Source organism: Eulemur rufifrons, chromosome 28 (genome assembly GCF_041146395.1).
Source record: "Eulemur rufifrons isolate Redbay chromosome 28, OSU_ERuf_1, whole genome shotgun sequence".
NCBI lineage: Eukaryota > Metazoa > Chordata > Mammalia > Primates > Lemuridae > Eulemur > Eulemur rufifrons.
In genome coordinates, this window is record NC_091010.1 from 21,971,342 (window position 1) to 21,996,623 (window position 25,282).

Consider the following 25,282-nt stretch of genomic DNA (forward strand, 5'->3'; position numbering starts at 1 on the left):
TGTTTCTCCCCTTTGGGACACTCTCTGACTCGCTGCTTCCACCATCCCTGCACATGGGGCTGACCAGATGCCTCGAGGAGCCCATAGCTTGGGTCTGTGGGGCTATCCTGGTTCCAGGAGGGCTGCCTTCTGCGCTGATGGCTCAAATGGTGCTGACGCTGCTTGGATTGTGTCCCAGGCACATCTCTGGTGTACTCAGAGCATCCTCTGGAATATAAGGGGTCCTTATTCCTAGTGAATTTCTCTGACATCTAGATTTTAAATGTTGTTCCTGTTCCAGCTCCTGTGTCCATGCTAACACACATGATAAGGTGTCTGAGTTTGCCACCAGTGGTGAGATTTTTAATCTGACTAGTTTTCATCAATGGCCTGAGGCACCTCCCCCACCTGGTGGCAGCTAGTAGAATTGCAGGAATAGCGCCTGTTGGAAAGAAGCCTGCGGATCCCACTAGGGTTAGCAGACTCTGGCAACTTGGCAATTTACCTTCCCTTCCCTTTCCCCTGTGCTGTGAGGCCAGGATAGCCTCAGTGCTGTTCTTCGGAGAGCTCTTCCTCATCAGAATCACAAGTCAGAGCTATTTCCTGTGTTTCTTTCATCCCTCTTCATTCTCATGCCCCCTGCCAACAGATGCTCAATAAATGTTTATGACTACTGATGATGAATATTAGAGATGGAGGAGGGAGAAGAAGGCATAATATGGTGGAAAGAGTGCCAGTCTGGGAATTAGGAGACCCAGGTTCTTTGTTTTCTTTCTTTCGTTCTTTTTTTTTTTTTTTTTTCTGAGACAGAGTCTCGCTCTGTTGCCCTGGCTAGAGTGGTGTGGTGTCAGCCTAGCTCACAGCAACCTCAAACTCCTGGGCTCAAGCAATCCTCCTGCCTCAGCCTCCTGAGTAGCTGGGACTACAGGCATGCGCCACCACGCCTGGCTAATTTTTTCTCTATATATTTTTAGTTGGCCAGATAATTTCTTTCTATTTTTAGTAGAGACAGGGTCTCGCTCTTGCTCAGGCTGGTCTCAAACTCCTGACCTCGAGCAATCCTCCTGCCTCGGCCTCCTAGAGTGCTAGGATTACAGGCATGAGCCACCATGCCCGGCCCTTTATTTTTATTTTTTAAGACAGAGTCTCACTCAGTCACCCTGGGTAGAGTGCAGTGGTGTCAGCCTAGCTCACAGCAACCTTAAAGTCCTGGGCTCAAGCGATCCTCCTGCCTCAGCCTTCTGAATAGCTGGGACTACAGGCACTCACTGCCATATCCAGCTAATTTTTTCTATTTTTAGTAGAGATGGGGTCTCACTCTTGCTCAGGCTGGTCTCAAACTCCTGACCTCAAGCCATCTGCCCACCTCAGCCTCCCAGAGTGCTAGGATTACAGGCGTGAGTCACTGTGCCCGGCTGGTTCTTTGTTTTCATCTAGCTGGTTCACCTCCCCTCTTGGGTCCTCAGTTTTCCCATTCTTAAAGGGGTTAGAATAAGTCACCAACACTCCAGCAACATGGCTGTCATTCAGGCTTAGGGGATGGTCTTAAAGGCAGCACAGTGAAGGTGTTGGGTCCAGTTTGCCACAGTCCTTTCTATTCCCTATTGTCCTATACTGGCCCACTTTTTGCAGATTGCCTACCTGGCATCTTTAGGCATTTGAATTTATGACCCTTTTCCATTTAGACAGTGTCTTAGATTTGTCATAAGAACCATCTGACCTGTGTTCAGATTTGCAACATAAATGATGTCTGTTAATCCTCATCCTCACCACTGGGGGATACTAATTAAGCATCTATGTTCAGTGTCTGATGTACAGTGCAGGTGAGAAGCACAGTATAGATCTGCTCTCTGCCCCAAGCTGCTCCACAGGCCAACAGGGGAGACAAGCGTATGTGTGGCTCATAAATAACCCAAGTGATGTGTGCTAAGCCATTGAGTGCTGCTGAAACTCAGAGGGAGGAGAGAACACTGAGGCAATCAGGGAAGACTTCCTGGAGGTGACGAGATAGAAATTCTACTCATTCCTCAAAGCTGAGGTCGACTGAGTTTTTTGTTCAGAGTCACACTGGGATTAGATGCTGGTGTTATAGCTGCACATGTACTGCTTTATTTTCTCAGCTACGATTTATTGAGTATTTACACATCCTAGACTCCAAGCTAGATAGGTATATACATTTTATTCAATCTTCATATTAACCCAGCAACATTGGTATTACTAGATCTCCTACTCAGATGAAGAAATAGGCTCAGAGCAGTTAAGAAATTCTCCTAAGGCTTCTCAGCTAATAAATGGTTGAGTTGGGCATTAGACCTGTCTCCATAAAACAGTCTTTCCCCACTGAGCTATGGGTCTCAAACCTTCAGTGTCAGCCTCCTTGATGAGACACACACGTATGCTAAAGTCACACCGACTCCCCCAAGCACATGGGTGGGCCTGGCCAGCTCCGGCATGGCCTCTCCTGCCTGCTTGTTTAGTTGAGTGCATGGGAACTTTTTCCTGATGTTTGTTACCAGCTTTGAGGACTGTCCCCATGGCCCTTCTCTCCACCCTTTCCGTTCTTTTGCCTTTGGCCCTCAGAGCAAGTTCGTTGGAGCTCCTCGAGCTGTCTGTGAAGCTGGTTTGGGGTCTGAGGCAAAAAGGGTGCCGACCTGGGCCTCAAGTTCATTCCTCTCTCCGTGGAATGAACGCCGCTATTGGCATTGTGGGGGGCTTTTGTGAAACGTGAGCACTGGATATGGAGCTGGGCCGACCCGATTATTGCCACTTACTCATTTTTGTCTTGGCCAGGTCACTTAGCCTCTCTTTGTGCCCTAGTTTCCTTCTGTGTAATACACAGGGAGTTGGGGACATTTCTGTGTCTTTATGTCTTAACACCTTACCATTTTGTCTTCCTCATCCTTCTTTCAGCCTCTTCTCTCCTAGTGATCCAATTTCCCTTCTCTCGTTTCCATTCCTCCCCCTCCCTTTTCTTGCAGATAAACTGAGCATCAGCTGGTAATCAGGTCCGCGGGCCAATTGTAAATCCCCGTCCATACTGGCACGTGGAAGGGAGTTTGTCGAGACCACCCACCCCTCAGCCTGTGAGCTCTGATTGGCTCACAGAGCTCTGATTTACCTTTGTGTCCCTGCTTCCTGCCTGGCAGGTGTGGGTGGAGTGAACAGGGGAGCTGGAGAATTGTCCTGAGGGCTGTGGACAGGGCGCCAGCTCGGAGGCTGTGGGATGGAGGGACAGGTGTCTTTCCCCTGCAGTTGGCCGTGCCCCGCCTCCTCCCCAGTGCCCCGCCTGTTGAGTGAGTCACAGGCCAGCGCACACCTGAGTCCTCACGCCTGCCGGGCCGCTGGTTCAGGCCTGGACCCTGAGTCTGGTGAGGTCATACGTGTTGATCCTCCCAGAACGCCGGTAGGGCCCGGGTGCCCCCACCCTCTGACAGGCAGATCAGCCACTCCACAGGCCAAGCTGGATGTGGCCTGGGCTCTGGGCTCCGCAGCAGGAGGTGAGTGACCTGGGGCCCTCTGTGCAGGCTTCCCGGCAGCCTGGGGCTGGGGGAGGAGGTTGCTGGGGGTGAATGCAGGGTGGGGACCCCCCCGACAGGCCGGCACTTCATGGCCCTCCATCTTCCCCAGGCACAGGCCCCTTTGTGAGCAGCAGACCAGCCTGGGGGCTGGCAGCAGGACCCGCGTCTGCATGCTGAAGAAGATGGGTGAGGCCGTGGCCAGAGTAGCGAGGAAGGTCAACGAGACGGTGGAGAGCGGCTCTGACACCCTGGGTGAGTGAGGACAGGGCTGCCCTGGAGGTGGTGGTGAGGTGAGCTTAGCAACGAAATAGAAGAGAGGAGAGAGACAGTCTCACGTGTGCCCTTGTCACGCGAAGTGTTTTGTGGCACTGTCATTGCAGCGATGTGCAGTTTGTGTGTCCTGGGTCCTAGTGTAAGGCCTATTTCTTACTATGGGTCACGGTCAGAGAGGTTTGAGGATCACTGAGCCTGCGTGCTTGCCCCTGGCTTGCTGGTGACTGCGTGTGCGTGTGCCTTTGGACCATCTGAAAGTGTGGAGTGGCACCCGCGTACAGGCCCTGTGCTGGCGCCTTCTGAGTGTTGTCTTGTTGAATCCTCACAGCCCCCTGGGGTGAGTGATGCCTGCTGGGCACAGCGAGCCTCAGTCTGCAGATGAGGAGGGGGCGGAGGGGCGAGATGGCAAAGCGGAATTTTTTGAGGTTGCCCTGTCAGGAGGCCCCTTTACACTCCATTATTCCACTTGAATCATGTTTTATGTTTTTTGCTTTGAGTTGGTCATAGCATTTTATCCCATCAGTCACCCCAAGACTCCAAGTATTTAAGCAAGTCATCCCATTGAATTGAATTCAGCAGGTGTTTGTTGACCATCTGCCCCGTGCAAGGGGCCGCAGGGGGTACAGTGCAGTTCCCTGTGTGTGCGTGTGCACACGTGTGTCGGTGTGTGCATGCACATCTGTGCACATGCTTGAGGGTCTGAGTGTATGCGTGTGTTTATGTTTCGCTCACTGGAGCGCGGCACCACTGTAGAGCCACAGGCGTGTTGCGGGAACCGGGCGGCCTGGAGCACAATCCTGCCTGGGGGATGATCACGCAGATGGACAGGGGGAATTTGGGTTAGGCCTTTGGTACATGAGAGGGATTTCACAGGCAGGTTGGGGTGTGTGTCTATGTCTGTCTCACAAAGGAGCATCTATTCCCATGGTGGTTACTGCCTGGCTAAGACCCAGGGACTGGAAAGGTGGAGCATTTCTACGAGCAGCTACTCATCAGGTGTGTCTGGAATGCGGGCTTCTGCGGCAGGGAGTGGTGGTCCAGGAAGTGGAGGGACACCCAGCCTTCAGGATGCGCTTGGTCACTGCTTCCTCCGGGAAGCCCTCAGCCCAGCCCCCTCCACCCCTTGATCCTTTCCTCCTCTGAGGCTCATTCAGCATGCCCTGAGGGCAGGGACCCTGTGGTCACTTGCACACACACAGACCCCCGTCCCACTCTACAGCCTAGTGCAGTGTCAAGCACTTTGGAAGCGAGTGGAGGTATTTGCTGAGGTGAGAGAGGCACCCCCTCTGTCAGCAAGCTCGCTGAAGATTGAAGATTGTGGTTGGTGTTGGAGGGAAGTCTCTGGGGGAGCCCTGAGCTGGCAGGCCCACGGCTGTGGGCCTCAGTGAGGGGATTCTGGAATCCTGCCCCAGTCACCAGCATGGCTGGTCCAGGCTCTCTACCACTAAGACTGTAGGTGAGAGCCAGGCTTTGGGTCATATGGACCTGGATTTGAATCCCCACTCTGCCACCTGCTCACCTGGTAGCTTAGCAGATGGCTTAGCCTCTCTGAGCCTCTCTTCCTTCAGGTATAAAATGGAGATGGGAACTGTGTCTACCTCATCAGGGTGGTTAGGAGTAATTGTCATGTCTGTAAGGTGCTTGGCATGGAGGGAGCTCAATAATTTTTGTATTTTTACTATTGTTATTAATATTATTTTAATTGTTTTAAATTTTTTTTTTTTTTTTGAGGCAGAGTCTCACTCTGTTGCTGGGGCTAGAGTGCTGTGGCGTCAGCCTAGCTCACAGCAACCTCAAACTCCTGGGCTTAAGCGATCCGACTGCCTCAGCCTCCCGAGTAGCTGGGACTATAGGCATGTGCCACCATGCCCGGCTAATTTTTTTCTCTCTATATTTTTAGCTGTCCAGATAATTTCTTTCTATTTTTAGTAGAGATGGGGTCTCGCTCTTGCTCAGGCCGGTCTCGAACTCCTGACCTAGAGCAATCCTCCCACTTCGGCCTCCCAGAGTGCTAGGATTATAGGCATGAACCACCGTGCCCAGCCAATTTTTAATTTTTGTTCATCCCTGAAAGCTGGTGGTAGGGCCTAAGTCTTCCCCTGCGCAAATGCACCTCCTCCAGGTGTCAGCCAGCCAGGTCTCCGCTTGGCCTGCTTCTTGTTGCCTCTGAATAGGGAGTTTGGAGCAAATGGACAGATCTCTGCAGTGAGTAACCCACCCCAACCTTAAAATGTTGCAGGGGAGAGGGACACAGGCAGCCCCATCTTATCCAGATGTGGTAGGGTGGAGAGGCAGCAGGGGAGGGAGAGCTGACTTCCGACCAGGGCAGTTGAGGAAGCTTCCTGGGGAAGGTGCTGTGGGAGAGAGGATGTTTGAGATGCAGCAGTGAGCAGGCAGGCACTCTAGGCAGCGGTAGGGATGCACTGAGTTGCCGCTGCAGTGTCCGGGAGGTGGTGAGGGATGGTGCCCGGCAGGCAGAGTCTGAAGGCTGTGTTGAGGAGTCCGGACTTCTGGAGCAGAGATTGCAAACTCAGATGCATCTGTAGGCCAGGTGGGGATGTCTGTGAGCTGAAGAGTGGGCACCCCACCTCAGGTGAAGTACGCATAGTGGTTAGGGTAGGGCATGCTGCCGGGGACCATGCCTACCGAGGAACTCCAAGCAGGCCTTTGGCCACCCTGCCAGACCACCACCATGTCTGGGATTGGAACCCTGACTGTCTGGCACCAGAGCCTGAGCCCCCTCCCTACCAGGTAGCCCTGGGGTGGGGGCAGATGGTTGGTGATCACAGCAAAGCTTATGAGCACAGCAAAGCTCTAGTCAACGTGGGAGAGTCTTTAGCCATGACGATCTTGCCCGAAGCCCGAGACTTCCGTGTGGAGGGACTGGGGCTTGAGGTTAGGGTTGAGCAATAGGGAGCCTTTGTGCCTCTGCAGTGGCCAGAAAAGAGGTAAAATACCAAACCAGGCCACTGTGGGCACCTGCAGTCCTGACCCTTGGAAAGTGGAGCTGACCAGGCTCAGACAATCTAAGGGGAGTGGAGTCTAAGCAGTTAGCATGTATTGAGCATCTGCTGTATACAAGGTGCCTTGGAAGCTCCCAGGGATGTGTGCTGTAGGGTCTTGGACCCGAGACCAGCCTACAACCTATGAGACAGTGCAGAATCCATCCTATGCTGTGTCGTATGGACCACAGGTTGCCTAATTCAGAGGTGGGAGATGTTGCTGGGTGCTGAAGCAGTCCAGGAAGGCTTCCCGGAGGAGAGGGGAATTGAACTGGGTCATGAAACATAGATGAAGTAACTCTACGTGGTTCTTATGTAAAAGAGCAAACAATCTGAAGCAGCCTAAACATCTAGCTTCAGAAAATTGCCTAAATAAATTGTGTTACAGCTGTACAATGCCATTTATGTAGCCATTAACAATGGTACATGACATTTCATTGTATGCTTGAATAAAGACTGGCACATTGTCTTGTATAACATGAACTGGAAAAAAACCAAGGATTCTAAACTGTATATACAGTAAGATACCAATTATGTTAAACATGTGTGTGTATATGTAGAAAAGAAAATAGAAAGAAATAAAACAAGATAGAAATGGGAGTTAGACAGTACTATTCTGCATTTTCTAATGTTGTACAGTGAATGTGTCACACTTAAAATTAGAGAACAGATTTTAGATAAGGGACAACCTGCTCCTCTAGAAGGTGGAAATAAAACACATGTCCCAATGACAGTCAAGAGTTCAGGGGTAGCTCCTTCTGGAAGCCCATGACCCTGGGAGAGACATGGGCTTCCCTGGCTCCTCCCTTTGTGCTGGGCTCCCTCCCTGCCCCCCAGTGTGCAGGCCCGGCAGGGTGGCCACTGCAAGCCACAGGTGCGTGGCTGCCGAGTGGGAGATCCTGTAGAGACTGGGCTGGAGGAGCTCGGTTACAGGCTTGCTCTCACCTTACTCAGGTGGTTAACCCTGGTAAGCACCGCTCACACTCCTCTAGCAGTCCCCGGGCACCTCTGGTGGCGCTGGAGCCAGGCTCGCTCCTCCTGTAACCTGAGCCTGGGTCCCAGCTCTTCTCACTTCCCTCCAGGCTTCTGCAACCCCCAGAAGTGGGCTCCTTTCCATCTGGCCCCAGTAGGCCCTAGGCTTGCGTTGAAGCCGCTTCCCTGGCAGCCCCACACCCCTCCTGGGCATCATCGTTAGACTCTTGTAACCAGCCTGCAGAGTTGCTTGCAGAGTTGAGAACTCTGCACTGTACTCAGCCTCCCTCCCCTGAACCAGGCTTTCCTCCCTGCTGCCTCGTGGCTCCGGAGTGAGCTGCCTTCTCTCTGTCTGGGTTTCCCTGGGCCCTGTGCTCCTGAGGGGCCCCAGCCTGCCTTGCACCCCACTCCCCTCCAGGGTGGAGGCTCCTAGGTCTGCTGTGTGCTTTGGGGATGACTTTAAAGAATGATCATTACAGCAGAAGAGTGGGATTTGAGAGGCCTGGGAGCAGGCAGGAAGAACGGACATGCCCGGCTGGGACAGAGGCGCTGCCCAGGTGGCAAAAGGAGAGACCGACCAGGGCTGAGAAGGGAGGAACCAGCCTTTATCTGGGGCCTGTTGTGTGTCAGGCCGCCGGGCTGGGCATGTTCACATTCGATATCTTTTATTCCTCTCTGAAGCCTTTTGTATATCCTGACTCTGAGGATTCCTGTCTGGGTGCATTTCTAGAAAATTCTGAGCCATTAGCCCGTGGCAGGTTGCTCTCTCCTTCCTGCGTCTCTTATGCCCAGACTTCCTCCTGGGCCTTCTCCCTCTGCGCCTCCCTCCGCCTCCTCAGACCTACCTTCCATTTTACAATTTGCCTCTTTGTGTTTAGTCTGTTGAATCATCCACTGAGTTCCAATTTTTAAGATATTTTTATTTTCAAAAGTTCTATTTGGTCCTTTAAAAAATCTGGTTTCATATACTCTGATTTCTCTTCAGATCCAGTAAATCCTTTTCCTCTTGCTAAAAAAAAATTCTGATTTAAGGGAATAATATCTTCTTTCTTACTTTTTCAACTCTATTTTTTATTTCTTTAATAATTTGACTATACTTGTTTTTTAATCTTTACTGCTTCTTCTATAAGAGGATGTTCTGAGGGGTCCAAGTCTGCTGTTCTGGCTGACTCTGGCTCTCAGCGGGTTGTTCTGGGTGTATTTCACGTGACTTCGGACGCCGTGCTCAGGTCTCGTGGGGTACCATCCCTGTGCTTCTGGTTGAGGGCTGTGTCCTCCGGAGGGGTCTTGTTTGCTTCTGTCAAATGCCCTGAGTGTGACCAGCCTAGAAGCATGTCCTCTGTTAATTTCTCAGCCCCAAGTGTTTCTGGACCTTAAGGGAAGTGAATATTTATTTGAACCCTAAGGAAGAACAGGCCTGTGATTTCAGAATCTTAGGGGAAATTTTTGTTTTTTAAATTCAGTACCCAAAGATAAAAATAGCTTTTTAATTATCAAAAAGTGATTTTTTTTTTCTTTCTCTAGTTTACCCCTTCACTCCTTCCTTCAAAATCCCAGCTTTCAGCCGGGGTCTTAGCTTCAACTTCCCACCTTGAGTAGGCCCAATACTGCATTTCTGATCCCTTCTAGGCCTTTAAACCTGAGCCCCTGGGTTCCGCAGATCATCACAGCAGCCCAGGGCAGTAAAGCCTCAGTACCTATTTTCTTCTTTTTTATTTTTTGGAGGCAGGGTCTGGTTGTGACCCAGGCTGGAGTGCCGTGGCAGGATCACAGCTCACTGCAGCCTCAAACTTCTAGGCTTGAGAGATCCTCCCATTTCAGCCTCCCAAAATGTCAGGATTACAGGTGTGACCTTTTCTCTATTTTTGATCCCTGGGGCTTGCTCTTATTATTATACCAGACATAGTTGTAAACACTTTACTGGTTTTGACTTGCTTAATCTTCATGACAGCCCTCTGACAAAGGTGACATTAATATCCCCATTTTACAGATGAAGAAACAAAGTTATGAAACATTTTTTTATCCAGTGTTTCTAAGTGTTTTGTTGCATAAAAGTATTCAACTTACCTCCTCTGCCATGTTGCTTTTGCAGTAGTTTCCACTGTTCTATAGGTGCTAGAGCTAGACTGAGTGGACCAGTGACTTGCTGTTGACACAGCTGCCTACAGGGGGAGCCAGAGTTTGTCCCAGTTCTGTGGGGTGCACAGCCCGGCCTTTCCCATGCACCCTGCTGCCCTCATTTAGGGGGTGGGGGAGGGGATGAAAAGGACAGCTCAGAGACTTAAAGGACCTAAAGTTCCCTCCTCCTGCTAACACACCTGCCTCTCCTCCCAGGTCTGCTCAGAACCACAGTGGGCCCACCCTGTTCCTTGAAAAGGAGGAAAATAACCCCAGGTGAACATCTACCATTGTACCTAATATTTACATCATTGTTAGGATGTCTCCAGTAGTAACCAGAGGATAGGGACAGCCCCCACGGGCTGTTTCTATGGAGCAATGTCGTTCGGTCAGTTCCTCCACTCCTGCAGGTGTTCTAAATGGTGGGTCCTGGGTAACCGGCATCAGGATTGTAGGCGGATGGTTAAAAATGCAGATTCATGGACTCTACTCCAGCGCTTTGAAAACAGAACTCCTGAAGGTGGGGCCTGGTGGTCTGCACGTTAGTAAGCCTCCCAGATGCTTTGGCCAGGACTTAAACTTGTCTGTTTTATCAAGTTATTATCTATATAAATAAAATTTACCCTCTTTGGTATATGATTCTATGAATTTTGGCAAACACATATAATCATGTAACTATCACCATAACAAGACTTAGATCCTTTGTGTCACCTCCAAAAAGTCCCTCATGCTCCTTGGCAGCCAAACCCTCCCCAGCCCCCAGGACCTGGGAGTCACTGGTCTATTTTCTATCCTTATGGTTTGCCTTTTCTGGAATATCATGCAGATGGAATCATACAGAACATAACCTTTTGAGCCTGGCTTCTTTTACTTTAGTGTCACATGTTTGGGATTCATCCATGTTTTATGTGAATCAGTAGTTTGTTCCTTTCATTGCGGAATAGTATTACATTGTATGATGTGCCACGATCTGTTTATCCATCCATCTGTTGAAGGACATTTGGATTGTTTCCAGGTTTTTTTGTTGTCGTTGTTGAGTCAGAGTCTAGCTCTGTCACCCTAGCTAGAGTGCAGTGGCATCATCGTAGCTCACTGCAACCTCCAATGCCTGGGCTCAAGTGATCCTCTTGCCTCAATCTCTCTGGTACCTGGGACAACAAACACCCCCAGGACACCTGGCTGATTTTCTATTTTTAGTAGAGACGAGGTCTCACTCTTACTCAGGCTGGTCTCGAGCTCCTGACCTCAAATGATCCTCCCTCCTTGGCCTCCCAGAGTGCTAGGATTACAGGCATGAGCCACCATGCCCGGCGGCCATTTCCAGTTTTTTAACACCACAAATAAAGTCTAAATATTTACCTGTAGGTTTTTGTGTGAAGCAAAGTTTTCATTTCTTTTGGTTAAATGCATAGGTGTGGGGTTGCTGGGTTGTACCATCGTCTCTCCGTATCTGTCGGGGTTTGGTTCCAGAACCCCCTCCTCTACCAAAATTCCAAGATGCTCAAGTCCCTTATATAAAATGGTATAGTATTTGTGTATAACCTATGCACATCCTCCCATATACTTTAAATCATCTCTAGATTAGTATACTTAATACAATGTAAATGCTATGCAAATAGTTATTAAACTGTATTGTTTAATTTGTATTATTTATTTTCAAATATTTTTTGATCTGTGGTTGGTTGAATCCTTGGACTTGGAACTCAAGGACACAGAGGTCCACTGTATATATTAAGTGTATGTTTGACTGTATAAGAATCTGCCACTGTATATATTTAGTATATGTTTGACTGTATAAGAAACTGCCACTGTATATATTAACTGTATGTTTGACTATATAAGAAACTGCCACACTCTTTTCCAAAGTGTTGAGTTCTAATTCCTTCACATCCTCTTCAACATTTAGTATGGTTTTTAATTTCATACATTCTTATAGAGTGTAATAGTCTCTCATTGTGGTTTTAGTGTACAATTCTATGACAACAAATTATGTTGAACATCTTTTCATGTGCTTCTTGGCTATCCATCTTTGATGAAACGTCTATTCACATCTTTTGCCCATTAAAAAAATTGAGTTTTCATTCTTTCTTTTGTTTGTTGGTTTTTTTGAGATGGGGTCTCACTGTGTTGCCCAGGCTGGTGTGCAGTGGCTATTCAAAGATGTGCACACTATAGCCTCAAACTCCTGGGCTCAAGCAATCCTCCTGCTTCAGCCTGCCGAGTACCTGGGACTATAGGCTCGTGCCACCATGCCTGGCTTCATTTTCTTGTTAAGTTTTAAAGGTTCTTTATATATTCTGGATGCAAATTCTTTATCTGATATGTGTTTTGCTAGTATGTTTTCCAGCCTGTGCCTTGTCTTTTATTCCCTTAACAGTGTCTTTTGGGGAGCGGATATTTTTAATTTTTATTTATTTTTTATTTTTTAGAGACAAGGTCTCACTATGTTGCCCAGGCTGGAGTGCAATAATGTCATCGCAGCTCACTGCAGCCTCAAACTCCTGGGCTTAGACAATCCTCCCACCTCAGCCTCCCAAGTAGCTGGCACTACAAGTTCATGCCACCACACCTGGCTCATATTTTTAATTTTGATGAAGTCCAGTTTATCAGTTTTTTCTTTATAGATGGTACTTTTGATGTGGCATCTGAGAAATCTTTGCCAAAAGATTTCCTCCTATCAGGATCATCTGGGTATCCGTTAAACATACAGACTGGTGGGCCCCACTCTAGAGCTTTAAAAGTAGGATCTGCATTTTGACATGAACTTGGTTTGATTCTTCCCTGCCTAGAATTTTGAGAATCGCTGGGTTACTATTTGCAACTTGGAACTTCCTTCTCCTGGTGGCTTCTGTGGGGCTGGGCAGGGGCGTTGCCCGAAGGCCTCTGGATGTGTGTGTGAGAATACGAATGGATACAATGTGTTTCAGGGAGGGACTTGCACAGCTAGGCTGGGAGCTGTGAAGTCATCTGGACCAGGGGGAGGAGGAGGGCACCTCCTGTTCCTCCCTCCCTCCCAGGCTCTTCTGTGCTGGCCGAGTGCTTTCCTCCTGCACTTGCCAGCAGATGGCGCCCTGTTACCAGCCCAGCAGGAGACAGGAAGCTGGCTGAGCCCAGGGTCCTCAGTGGGCTGTTGCTGGGTGTGAGCACCCCAGCCCTGACCAGGGCTCCCACTCCCTGTCCGGTTTCCTTCCTGCGTTTACATTGCTGTCTGGCCCCCGCAGGCACCTGATTTTGCATCCCTTCTTTTTTTTTTTAAGACAGAGTCTCACTCTGTTGCCCGGGCTAGAGTGCCATGTCATCAGCGTAGCTCACAGCAACCTCAAACTCCTGGGCTCAAGCAATCCTCCTGCCTCAGCCTCCCAAGTAGCTGGGACTACAGGCAGGTGCCACTATGCCCGGCTAATTTTTTCTATATGTATTTTAGTTGGCCAGGTAATTTCTTTCTATTTTTAGTAGAGACGGGGTCTCACTCTTGCTCAGGCTGGTCTCAAACTCCTGACCTCGGAGCGATCCTCCCGCCTTGGCCTCCCAGAGTGCTAGGATTACAGGCGTGAGTCACTGCACCCGGCCTGCAACCCCTTTCTTGAACATGGGTACTCAGGAAGCACTCACTAAAGCAGGACCATATCTTTTCTTGGTTTAGAAACTGCCGCTGGCTTCTTTTTCAACAAACACACATTGAGCACCTGCTGTGTGTGCCCTGCCCAGAGGACCCAAGTGCCCCGGGAGTGACCAGTCTGGAGGGGGAGGCAGACTCTCTCTCACACACACACTGAGGGAGGGAGAAGCCAGGGGCTGTGGTTGGAGCAGCATTTCTGGCCCGATGGGGTGGGGTCTTGGTCCTCTAGGGGCTTATTAACCTGCAGTTCCTGGCCCAGGGCTGAGCAGGCTGGCACCTGCTGGGGGTGAGGGGAACATGTTTTGCTGCCATGTCTCCTGGCCATGTCTCCAGGGCCAGCCCAGCCTAGCCCTGAAGGTGTGAAGGCAGAAATGGGCTCTCACACAAGGCTGTCCGTCTCTGTCCACCACAAGGGCTGAGGCCTCAGATCTGCCATCCTTGGCTCCCTGCCTCTGGAGAAGCAGGTGGGATTTGGCAGGCAGGGAGGGGACAGAGGTACCCACCACAGAGCCTGTGCTGCTCTCCCAAGTGGACTCTGAGTTCCTGTGTGTAAGGATTCTGTCCTCTCCCAACTCTGCCCCTGACATGGTGTGCTGTGAGGGGGTGACTGGAAGCTTCTGCCTAAAATGCCTTCCCTGGATGTGCTCTCTCTGGATTGGGGGTCCTGGGAGGCCAAGAATGACCCTTCTCCTTCTTTTCTCCTGTGCCCCTTGGAGAGGGCTTTTTACCCTTGAGGGGTCAGTATGTATTTGAAGGGAAGGCTTTGCAGCCCTAGGCTGGTGTTTCTCAATCTTGGCACTGTTGACTTTTTGGGCTGGATATTCTTTGTGGTAGGGGGCTGTTCTGTGCATTGTAGGATGTTTAGCAACATCCTTAGCCTCTCCCTGCTAGTTGTTAGTTGTCTTAGTCCATTCAGGCGGTTATAACAAAATACCATACACTGGGTTGCTTATAAACAGTAGAAATTTATTTCTCACAGTCTGGAGGCTGGGAAGCCCAAGATCAAGGTGCTGGCAGGCTCGGTGCATGGTGAAGGATCCGATTCCTGGCTCATAGACAGCTGTCTTCTCGCCCATGTCCTCCTGTGGTAGAAGCGGGGAGGGACCTCTCTGGGCTCTCTTTTATAAGGACACTGGTCCCATTCATGGGGGCTCCACCCTCATCACCTAATCACCTCCCAGGCCCCCACCTCCAAATGCTCTCATATTGAGGATTAGATTAGGTTTGGTGTTTTTTAGAAGCGGGGTCTCTCTTTTTTAGAGGTGTGGTCTCACTATGTTGCCCAGTCTGGAATGCAGTGGTTATTTACAGATACAGTCCTACTACTGATCGGCATGAGAGTTTTGACCTACTCCCTTTCTGTCCTGGGCTGACTCACCCCTCCTTGGGTAACCTGGTGGTCCCCTGTACTACTCAAGAGTTCACCATATTGATGCAAACTTAGTGCGGACATCTGGTGGGCATAGTGCACTATAGCCCAGAACTCCTGGGCTCAAGCGATCCTCCTGCCTCAGCCTCCCAAGTAGCTGGGACTACAGGCCTGCACCACCACGCATGGCTAATTTTTCTGTATTTTGTAGAGATGGATCTCGCTCTTGCTCAGGCTGGTCTCGAACTCTTGGCCTCAAGCGATCCTACTGCCTTGGCCTCAAGCGATCCTACCGCCTTGGCCTCCCAAAGTGCTAGGATTACAGATATGAGCCACTGCGCCTGGCCTAAATTCTTATTCTTTAGAGAGGCCTCCTGGACCTTCCTGATTGGCCTTCACCCAATCATTTTTCTTTTTTTCAAAAAAAAGCTATGAAAATTTATGTGCAGGTAGAAAAGTACATAAAACAATATACACACAGTTCAGATATTTATGAAACAAATACTAGACATAGGCCGGGCGTGGTGGCTCACGCCTGTAATCCTAGCACTCTGGGAGGCCGAGGCGGGTGGATTGCTCAAGGTCAGAAGTTTGAGACCAGCCTGACCAACAGCGAGACCCCGTCTCTACTAAAAATAGAAAGAAATTATCTGGCCAACTAAAATATATATAGAAAAAATTAGCCGGGCATGGTGGCAGATGCCTGTAGTCCCAGCTACCCGGGAGGCTGAGGCAGTAGGATCGCTTAAGCCCAGGAGTTTGAGGTTGCTGTGAGCTAGGCTGACGCCACGGCACTCACTGTAGCCCGGGCAACAAAGCGAGACTCTGTCTCAAAAAAAAAAAAAAAAAAAAAAAATACTAGACATAGAACATCACCACAATCCCCAGTCGTCTTCCCACCCCAAGAGGTAACCAGTATCCTCACGATTGTGGTGAACTTTTCCTTAGTTTTTGCTTTTTAGTTTTACCATCTGTATGTGCACCTCTAAACAATATAGCTTAGCTTACTTCGTTTTTATACTTCATGTGCATGGATTTATGATGTAGATATCTTTGATTCTATTTATTTACTACTAACTCTTATGACTATGGGACTCTTCTATGTGGTACTTACAGCTGTAGCTGTTTTTCTTTTCTGACAAAAAAGTGAATTTTTAATTATCTTGTGAATCTACTTAGAAAAACACACACCAGTTATGTTCACAACTATAAATTTAAACCTTTTGCACTAAAAAAACATGAAACAACAAACACAAAACCATAGGCATGAACTGTAAACCTGTATTAATTATCGACTAGTCTTAAGGTTGATTCTTAGCAGTGATTCAGTATTTTTTTTTATTTCATCTTATTATGGGGGATACAGAATTTCAGGTTACATACGTTGCCCAAGTACCGCCTGTTCCCCCAAGTCAAAGCTCCAGGCGTCTCCGTTCCCCAGACAGTTCGCATTGCACTCATCATGTAGGTATATACCCATCCCCTCCTCGCACCCCCCCTTCCCGGAGTCAGCACCTTCAAGCGTGAACATTCCCCAGACGGTGCGCAATGCACTCATCATGTAGGCATACACCCATCCCCTCCCCCCACCCCCCACCTCAGTCTGATATCCGATTGGTATCATTCCCAGATGTGAGTTTAGGTGATGATCAGGGAAACCAATTTTCTGGTGAGTACATGTGATGCTTGTTTTTCCATTCTTGGGATACTTCACTTAATATAATGGGTTCCAACTCTCTCCGGGAGAACCATAGAGATGTCGTACCTCCGTTATTTCTTATAGCTGAGTAATATTCCATGGTATACATATACCACAGTTTACTAATCCATTCATGTATTGATGGGCATTTGGGTTGTTTCCACATCTTTGCAATTGTGAATTGTGCTGCTATAAACATTCGGGTACATGTGTCTTTGTTATAGAATGACCTTTTTTCCTTTGGGTAGATGCTCAATAATGGGATTGCTGGATCAAACGGCAGGTCTACTTGAATCTGTTTAAGATATCTCCATAATGCTTTCCACAGGGGTTGCACTAGTTTGCAGTCCCACCAGCAGTGCATGAGTGTTCCTGTCTCTCCACATCCACGCCAACATGTGTTGTTTTGGGATTTTTTGATAAAGGCCATTCTCACTGGGGTTAAGTGATATCTCATTGTGGTTTTGATTTGCATTTCCCTACTGAGCAGTGATTCAGTATTTTGCTCATTGGCGATGGTAGCGTTTTAGCACCAGATGATCTCCCAGGGGTGCCAGTAATGCCTGTGGCCGCCAGTGGAGGGAGACGCTTCCTCACGCACCACTTCACGCACGCGGTCCACTCTCACACCCACCCCGTGGGAGGCACCCGGAGACGGGGCCACATGCTGACTCTCAGGGCATGGAAACAGGACGGGGTGTGCAGGCCGCACCTCTCTCATGTAGGGCACCTGTGGAAGAAAGGCCAGCTCTCGCTCCCAGGCGTGCTTTCATCCTCAGACTTTAATACCATGATTTAGAAGATACAGACGTTATTGCCTAAATGTTCTGTACGTTTCCATCGGTGTTCAGGAAATACTCCACCGCACGGTGTAACCCAATTTCCTGGTCCCCGCCACTGTTGTGACACTCAGGGCTGTGATGAGCAGTCCTGCCATGGCTCTTCCTGTGTGCATCCCTGGCACACGTGTGCACGTGCTTCTCTAAGGATATGTCCGAGCTGTGGCATCTTCTAGGGGGTGAGTATCCTCCAGGAAAAGTGTCATTCAGCCTGGCTGGGGCACTGGGGGACAGGGAGAGCCTGTGAGAGGCAGCTGCCCAGGGCACCTGAGGACCCTTGGATCCATGTGGGGAGAGGCCTGTGGGGTAGCAGAAGGAGCCCTGGCCTGGGAGTCAGGAGGGCCAGACTTGAATCTCAGCTCAGCTTCGGACATGCTGGGTGACCTTGGCAGTCACTTCACATCTCTCTGCCTCAGCCTCCTCTTCTGTCAAAGAAGGGGGCCAGGGGCCAGCCCAGTCTCCAGGGCACCCCTGGATGTGAGCATTTTCTGGCCCTGGAGTTCTGGAGAGAATGGCTGTGGGCACCGGCTGTGGCTGCAGGGGTGCTCCATGTATCGCTGGGGGGCTCAGGAGGTTGGCGTCTGGCAGGGGTGCCAGGGCAGAGAGAGGCGTGTAGGGGAGACCCCAGCGGGGTGGTGTCTGAGGGTGTTATTCAGAGGCAAATCACCAGCTTGGAAAGGAAAATCATTAGAGCTTTCCGAGAGCCGGACGGCTTCCCTGGTGGCAAATTGGCCCCGGGCAGCGGCCTGTGGTGCAGAAATGAAGGGCCTGGGTCTGGGCGGGCCCCCTCATTTCAGAGGCCAGTGGTTCTGTCAGTGTCCCTGCCCCCCCCACCCCCCCAGCACCCACTGCCCGCAGAGCGCCTGTGGAGTCCTGACTGCTTCTGAGCTGGCCCGAGAGCAGCTGATTCCCAGGGAGGTGGACACCAGTGCTGCATCCAGGCAGGGAGTGGAGGCGAGGACTGGGCGGGGGGTTCCGGCAAACCTTATATACCATGCCTCGGTCTCTCTGTGCCCAGGTCAGCCTGGGGCTCAGTGGGACTGTCTGGCTCCCACATCCTGCCGTGGTGAGAAAGAGGACAGCTCGGTATTGGAAGGCAGTTATTGGGATGGAGAGACAACAAATTTGTTCTCTGGCTCCAGCCCTGGTGTTTATACTCAGAGAAATGATTTTAAAAATGTGTGTTTAATTAAAAAGCAGTAGGTAATCCATGTGCCTAGGGTGTAAACCATGAGGCGCAGAGGGGTAAACGGTGAGAAGCCAGGCTTGCGCCCGCCTGTGCTCCGGTCCCCTGGTCCCTTCCTCCCTGGCGCAGTGTCTTGTGGAGGAGAGAAGCAGTTGCGAGGCCCTGTGGGTTAGGCTGGCTGACTCTGGAATCGCTGCAGATGAGGGTGGTTGGCTGGTGTCCTGAGGCTTGTTCAGTTTACAGCAGTGGTGAGAGAGGACCCTAAAGCCCTATGGATGTGGCTCAGGTCTCTCTTTTTGGGGGTCCCTATGTCCTTCTAGAGCTTTGAAAGCATCAGTGGCCATAAGCCCCACCATCCCCGTTCTAGACGCGCTGTGGACCTCAGACTTCTGAGGGGAGGAAGGGCGAGAGTGGAGGTCAGCAGTGGGCTCTGGGAATAGCATGGCCGTGACACAGAAGAGCAAAGGGAACTGAGGCAAGAGGGCCCATAGTGTCACTGTAAGTAGTGTGTGCTGCAAAGTCCTATGTCATGCAGGGTTAGGTTAAAGAGCCTGAAAAGTGAAACTCACATAAGGTCAAAATGACCCATGAAAAATAAAAAGAGCTTGGGTTTACCTAGCGCCCACTATGGCCCTGCCAAACTGTCCCAGTGTTTCACATCCATCTCAGTCCATCCTTGCAACAACCCCATGATTTAATCATCATTAAAAGCCTTAGGAGGTAGCTGCTGTTATTAGCCCCATTTTACAGATGAAGCAACTGAGGCACAGAAAGGCTAAGCAACTTCCCCAAGGCTACCCTGGCTCATTGTGGACAGGGAGGGGATTTGAACCGAAGCACAGTCCATGTTCTTACCCCTGTGTTCACCAGCAGCCTGGGAGTAGGCTGTTGTTTTGCAAACTGGGAACCAAGTCAAGTTGCTGGTTTGGGGATAGCAAACGCTGCTGTAGAGAAATGCATAGCTTCAGTCCTGCACAACATCTGAGTTCAGTCAGTTAGTGGAGCGTGTGTGCCTAATCTGGATGGCGGTTTCTGAGCAGGAGAGTGACATGATCTGGGCTGGGTTTAGGAAGATCGCTCCTGGGCGTAGAATGGATGTGAGACCAAGGCTAGGGAGCCCAGGGAAGAAGGAATTTGGCACCTTCTGTGCTTCTGTGTGCCAGGGCCTGTGTGGGTGTGGCCTTGTCATGAGGTGGGGCCAGGGGGAGGAGACATGTGAGGAAGGAGGGGCTAGGACAGGTGGGCAGGGATCAGTTGGGGGGGGCTTGACCGGTTTTTAGGGGCGTGCAGTTTGAAACCTGATCATGCCTTAACAAAAATAAAAAACGTCTGGGCTGTTTGGGCTGGATAAGGGGATTCTGGTAAGTAGGGGACCCTAAGGGCCCCCCAGAAGGAACTCACAGCAGGAGCTTGGAAATTTGGGTGCAGCCAGCTGGAAACGGAGATTTCTGCAGAAGTGCCACTGCACCAGAGGGGCCCTGTCTGCCTCAGCCCCCACCTCGTGTTGGGGTGCATCCTTCACCCCACTCCCCACAGCACAGACCAGCAGGCGCCCAAGAAGCAGTGGCTAAGTAGTTCACCCCAGGTTGCCTACCTACTCTGTGTGTCACCCACACTTGCAGCAGTATTTTCGAAGGAGAAAAAAAAATATTCTTTGAAACCACACGGATAATTATGCAGTTTCAAAAAGCATATGCTGGCAGAAGAATAAAAATGTTGCGGAGAGATCAGAGAGATAACCAGATAATTTTGTGGCATCAAAAGCTTGCGTTGCTCAAGTATGAAAGTGTTAGCCTTAGGGAGGTGCTCTGAGGGGGCCGAGGAGTTTATTACAATCAAATACTTCCAACATCATAAGCGTGGCTCTGGCTGACAAGAGGGAGGGAAGTGCGTGACGGAGGGGTCCGGCCAAGCCGTCATTCTGGCTTCCAGACCCCGACAAGCGCCGAGCTGCAAATGTAGTGACTCAGAGGAAATCAGTGATCTCTTTCCCTTTACAGGTTAGGAAATTGTGGTCTATTCTGAGAGGCAGGTGCTGCGAAAGGTGATTATTATCCTCAGAGATGAAGCTGAATTTAAGATCCTTTTAATTGGCACCTGCCTCATCTCCATTGACTGTTTTTTGCTAAATGCACATTTTAGCTGTGCTCCAATTTATCCCTAAGATTCCTTATTTTGTCAGGTTCGCTCTGGTAAACATTTATTCACCGTGTGCTGTGGCTGTCTGTGTGCTGCTCTGCGGAGGATGGGATGGGAAGGTGACAGAGGGAGGAGGGAGCTAATTGCTGAGCTCCGGCAGGTGTGTCATTAGGCTCTTCTTGCTGTGATTTCTGCCCAGATCGTCCTTTCCCCAGATCTTTACATGCCCTGCTCTTTTTTATTGTCTCAGCTAAATGTCACTTCCTCCGAGAAGTCCTCCCTGACCACCCTAGTAAGGGTTGCCCCTGTCCTCACTTCAGTTAGGGCTCTCCCATTATACTGTTTTGTTTTCCTGAGGGCAACTGTCACTGCTTGATGTTCTCTCAACTAAGTATTTGTGCTAACTGCTCTTCTCTCCACTCTAGAGGGTAGGTTCCTTGGGGGCAGGGACTCTGTTTTGCCCACTACCTTGTCCTTGGGCAGTTCTGGCACTGTAGTGGGTCATCAGGAAGTATTTGTCTAAGGAATGATTGCATCTGATTTTCTCGACAGTTCTGGAGAGGTGGTATTTTCACATCACCCACAGAAGGGGAAACTGAGGCTCCATGGGCTGCAGTGGTTTGCCTGGATTCTCATCGCCAGCAAATCTTGTGTTGGAATTTGAACTTGAGTCTGTTGGCCTCCTGTGCCCTCTTTAACATGCCACCCATCGCAGTGGGACCTAATTCCTGCCCCCAGGGACTCTGCCCTGCCAGGAAGAGACAAACGAATTAACAACTCCCCTGTGAGATACAGCAGAACGGGGGCCTGACAGAGCCAGCAGAAATGCAGGGGGAGGTCAAGGGCAGAACAATTACATTAGTTGAGGATGTGAGCAAAGGCTTTGTGGAGAGGAGGCATTTAAATGAGACCTTGAAATGCGGTGTTGATGGGAGTTTTTGAGGATAAGGAGGACATTCTACTTAATGGCAACAGCAAAAATACAGAGGTGGAAAAGTACAGGGAGTTGCAGGGGAGGATGAGCAGTCTGGCTCAGCTTGGTGGAGAGTGGCAACAGGGACGTCTAAAAGGGGAGGTGGGAATCGGATCCTTGGTGATGCCCAGGCTGCAGATGGTGTGTTCAGTCCCTTTTATAAAAATTTTTAATTATTATGGGTACATGATAGTTGTACATATTTATACACTAATATGAAATTTTGATATAAGCTTCCAACGTGTAATGATCAAATCAGGGTAATTGGAATATCCATCACCTCAAGTCTTCATCATTTCTTTGTATTAGGAACATTCTAATTCTACTATTTATTTATTTATTTATTTTAGACAAGGTCTCACTCTGACGCCCTGGCTAGAGTGCAGTGGCGTCATCAGAGCTCACTGCAACCTCCAACTCCTGGGCTCAGGTCATCCTCCTGCTTCAGCCTCCCGAGTGGCTGGGACTACAGATGCATGCTACTGTGCCTGGCTAATTTTTGTATTTTTTTTAGAGACGGGATCTCCCTATGTTGCTCAGGCTGGTCTTGAACTCCTGCCCTCAAGTGATCCCCCCCCACCCCGCCCGCTTTGGCCTCCCAAAGTGCTAGGATTACAGGCATGGGCCACCATGCCTGGTCTCTTTTAGTCATTTTGAAATATACAATAAGTTTTTGTTAACTATAGCTTCCCTATTGTGCTACCAAACACTAGATCTTTTTTATTTTTGGGGACAGAGTCTCCCTCTGTTGTCCAGACTAGAGTGCAGTGGCATCATCATAGCTCACTGCAACCTCCAACTCCTGGGCTCAAGCCATCCTCCTACCTCAGCCTCCTGAGTAGCAGGGACTACAGGCACATGCTACCGTGCCCAGCTAATTTCTCTATTTTTTGTAGAGACGGGGTCTCACTCTTGCTCAGGCTGGTCTCAAACTCCTGAGCTCAAGCTATCCTCCCGCCTCGGCCTCCCAGAGTGCTAGGATTACAGGCGTGAGCCACCGCGCCCATCCTCAAATGCTAGATCTTATTTCTTCTATCTAACTGTATTTTTGTGCCCATTAACATCCCATCTTTATCTCACACTCCCTGCTACTCTTCCCAGCCTCTGGTAACCATCGTTTTATTCTCTATCTCCACGAGTTCAATTATTTTTAGCTCTCACATACGAGTGAGAACTTATGATATTTGTCTTTCTGTATCTGGCTTATTTCACTTAACACAATGTTCTCCAGTTCCATCCATGTTGTTGCAAATGACAGGATTTCATTCTTTTTTATGGTTGAGTAATTTTCCATTGTGCATATGTACCACATTTTCCTTATCCATTCATCTGTTAACGGACACTTACATTGATTCTGTATCTCAGCTGTTGTGAATAGTGCTGCAATAAACATGGGAGTGCAGACATCTCTTTGATATACTGATTTCCTTTCTTTTGGATATATACCCACAGTGGGATTCCTGCGTCATATGGTAGTTCTGGTTTTAGTGTTTTGAGAATCCTCCATACTGTTCTCCATAGTGGCTGTGCTAATTTACATTCCCACCCACTGTGTAGAAGTTCCCCCTTTCTCCACATTCCCACCAGCATTCATTATTGCCTGTCTTTTTGACAAAAAGCCATTTTAACAGGAGTGGGAGGATATCTCATTGTAGTTTGATTTGCATGCCTCTGATGATTAGTGATACTGAGCATTTTCTCATATACCTGTTGGCTACTTGTTGGCTTGGAGGTTCTTGAATGGGAGAATGACCGTCGTGGGAAGACATATTCAGGTACCCCGGATGAAAGGGTGAGGACAGGGCTTGCAGGGCAGGGTGAAGGATTCCTCAGTGAAGACACAGCCACCACCATTGCCAAGGTGGATTCCAGGGCTACAAAGCTGGTTCCTTTCAGGTTACAGTAAAATCATGTTAGAATAATTACGCCTTTGTTGTAGTACGGTTCTTACTGGGAACTCAAGCCTTAGAAGAATATTAGTTCATTCTTTTCTTCATTGCCTGGAAGGGCATGTGTAGCCCTGTTTCACAGAGGGGATCCTGAGACCAAGCTTCCTGGTGGTGAGGGGTGAAATTACGCCCAGAGCATGGCCCAGCGCTAGGTGCAGGGGTGGTGGCAGGAGGACGCACTCTCCTCCACACAAGCTCAGCCCTCATGGATCCTGGGGGCCCGTCTGCAGGGGTTCACCAGCAGGAGAAGACAGTCCAGGCCATGCCCTAAGGCGCGAGTCCCGAGGTTTGGGGTGGGCACCCTTCCTGGAGGAGGTGGGGCAGGCTGGCGAATGGAGAGGAGAGGGAAGGGTGTTCCAGACTGTGGGTATGGCGGGAGCCCATCTGGTGGTGGGCGAGCGTGGGGAGAGGTAGGCGGGTGAGGTGGGCCATGCCAGCTGGCCAGTGGTGTTTGTCCAGGTCAGACGCGGAGCACAAGACGCTGGTTGGAGGCGTTTGTCACTGCATCCTGGGTCCCGTCAGCCATCCACCTGTGAGCCTAGGAGGCCCAATGACTGCTGTGAGAAACCATTCCTTGTTACATGAAACCCTGACAGACTGTTAAGGAGGAGAAACGGTGCTGTGAAAATCTAGTGAGTCACACTACCTGCAGCCCCGTGGTGCCCAGGCGCTGCCTCGCTTTGGCAAACGCAGCCTCCCAGCTCTCCGCTGCGGCTCCCTGGCCCCCGCCCTGCCCTGGGCTGAGTGATGCCTGGCGTCTCATCACACCCAGAGATGCCCGTTTGTTCCTTGAGAGTAGTTTTTTGTGTTCCATACTTGGAGAGACACAGGCTGAATTCATTCTCTACATTTTACAAATAGGGAACTCAAAGCCCCACGAGTGACCTGCCCGAGGGTCGGGATTAAGGGCAGCAGCAGATCAGAATCCAGACCTCCAGACTTGCTCTGCAGGGCAATGTCTTCAAGAAGTCAAGCTCCATCCTTTCCTTACTGTGTGACTTTGAGCAAATTCTTAACCACTCTGGGCCTTAGTTTCTTTATCTGCAAAAAGGAGCTGATGATAATACTTTCCCTTGGAGGGTGTTGTCAGGATTAGACAAAGTGATACTTCGTCATCGTGGACTGCTGTTATTCTTGTAGAAGACCTCAGGGCCTGCCCAGTCCTCTCCAAGGTCTGGCTTGGCCATGTGGCCTCTGCTAGGACCAGCTGTGGTCCCCTCAGAGCTGTTGGGGGCCACACTGTCAGTGTCATCCTGGAGGCTGTTTCTATTCCCTTTATACCTATGTGTTTGTGATGAGTCATCAATTAAATCAAAATAATTTAATGTCTCAGTTTGGTGACTGTGTGTCATTTGATTGTATTCTATTTTGGATTCACTTTTGATTTAAATTAAATATAGGATTGTTTTTTCTTTTTCTCTTTTTGAGATAGAGTTTCAAGCTGTTACCCAGGCTGGAGTGCTGTGGTATCATCATAGCTCACAGCAACCTCAAACTCCTGGGCTCAAGTGATCCTCCTGCCTCAGCCTTCCGAGTAGCTGGGTCTATGGGCACATGCTGCCATGACTGGCTAATTTTTCTATTTCTTGTAGAGATGAGATCCGCTATTTTGCCCAGGCTGATCTCAAACTCCTGGCCTCAAATGAT

General features: G+C 49.7%; 1 protein-coding gene across 2 annotated transcripts in view; it reads left to right on the plus strand.

Annotated features, from left to right (window-relative positions):
- Positions 1-25,282, plus strand: part of LRRC20 (leucine rich repeat containing 20) — a 78,133-nt gene that overhangs the window by 2,014 nt on the left and 50,837 nt on the right. The window contains exons 2-3 of one of the 2 annotated variants that reach the window (XM_069460066.1): positions 3,376-3,476; positions 3,607-3,749. In XM_069460066.1, coding sequence (XP_069316167.1) covers positions 3,668-3,749 — 82 coding nt within the window. In that variant the 5' untranslated portion in view covers positions 3,376-3,476; positions 3,607-3,667. The remainder of the gene's footprint in view (positions 1-3,375; positions 3,477-3,606; positions 3,750-25,282) is intronic. The other variant, XM_069460067.1, reaches the window with a different exon arrangement.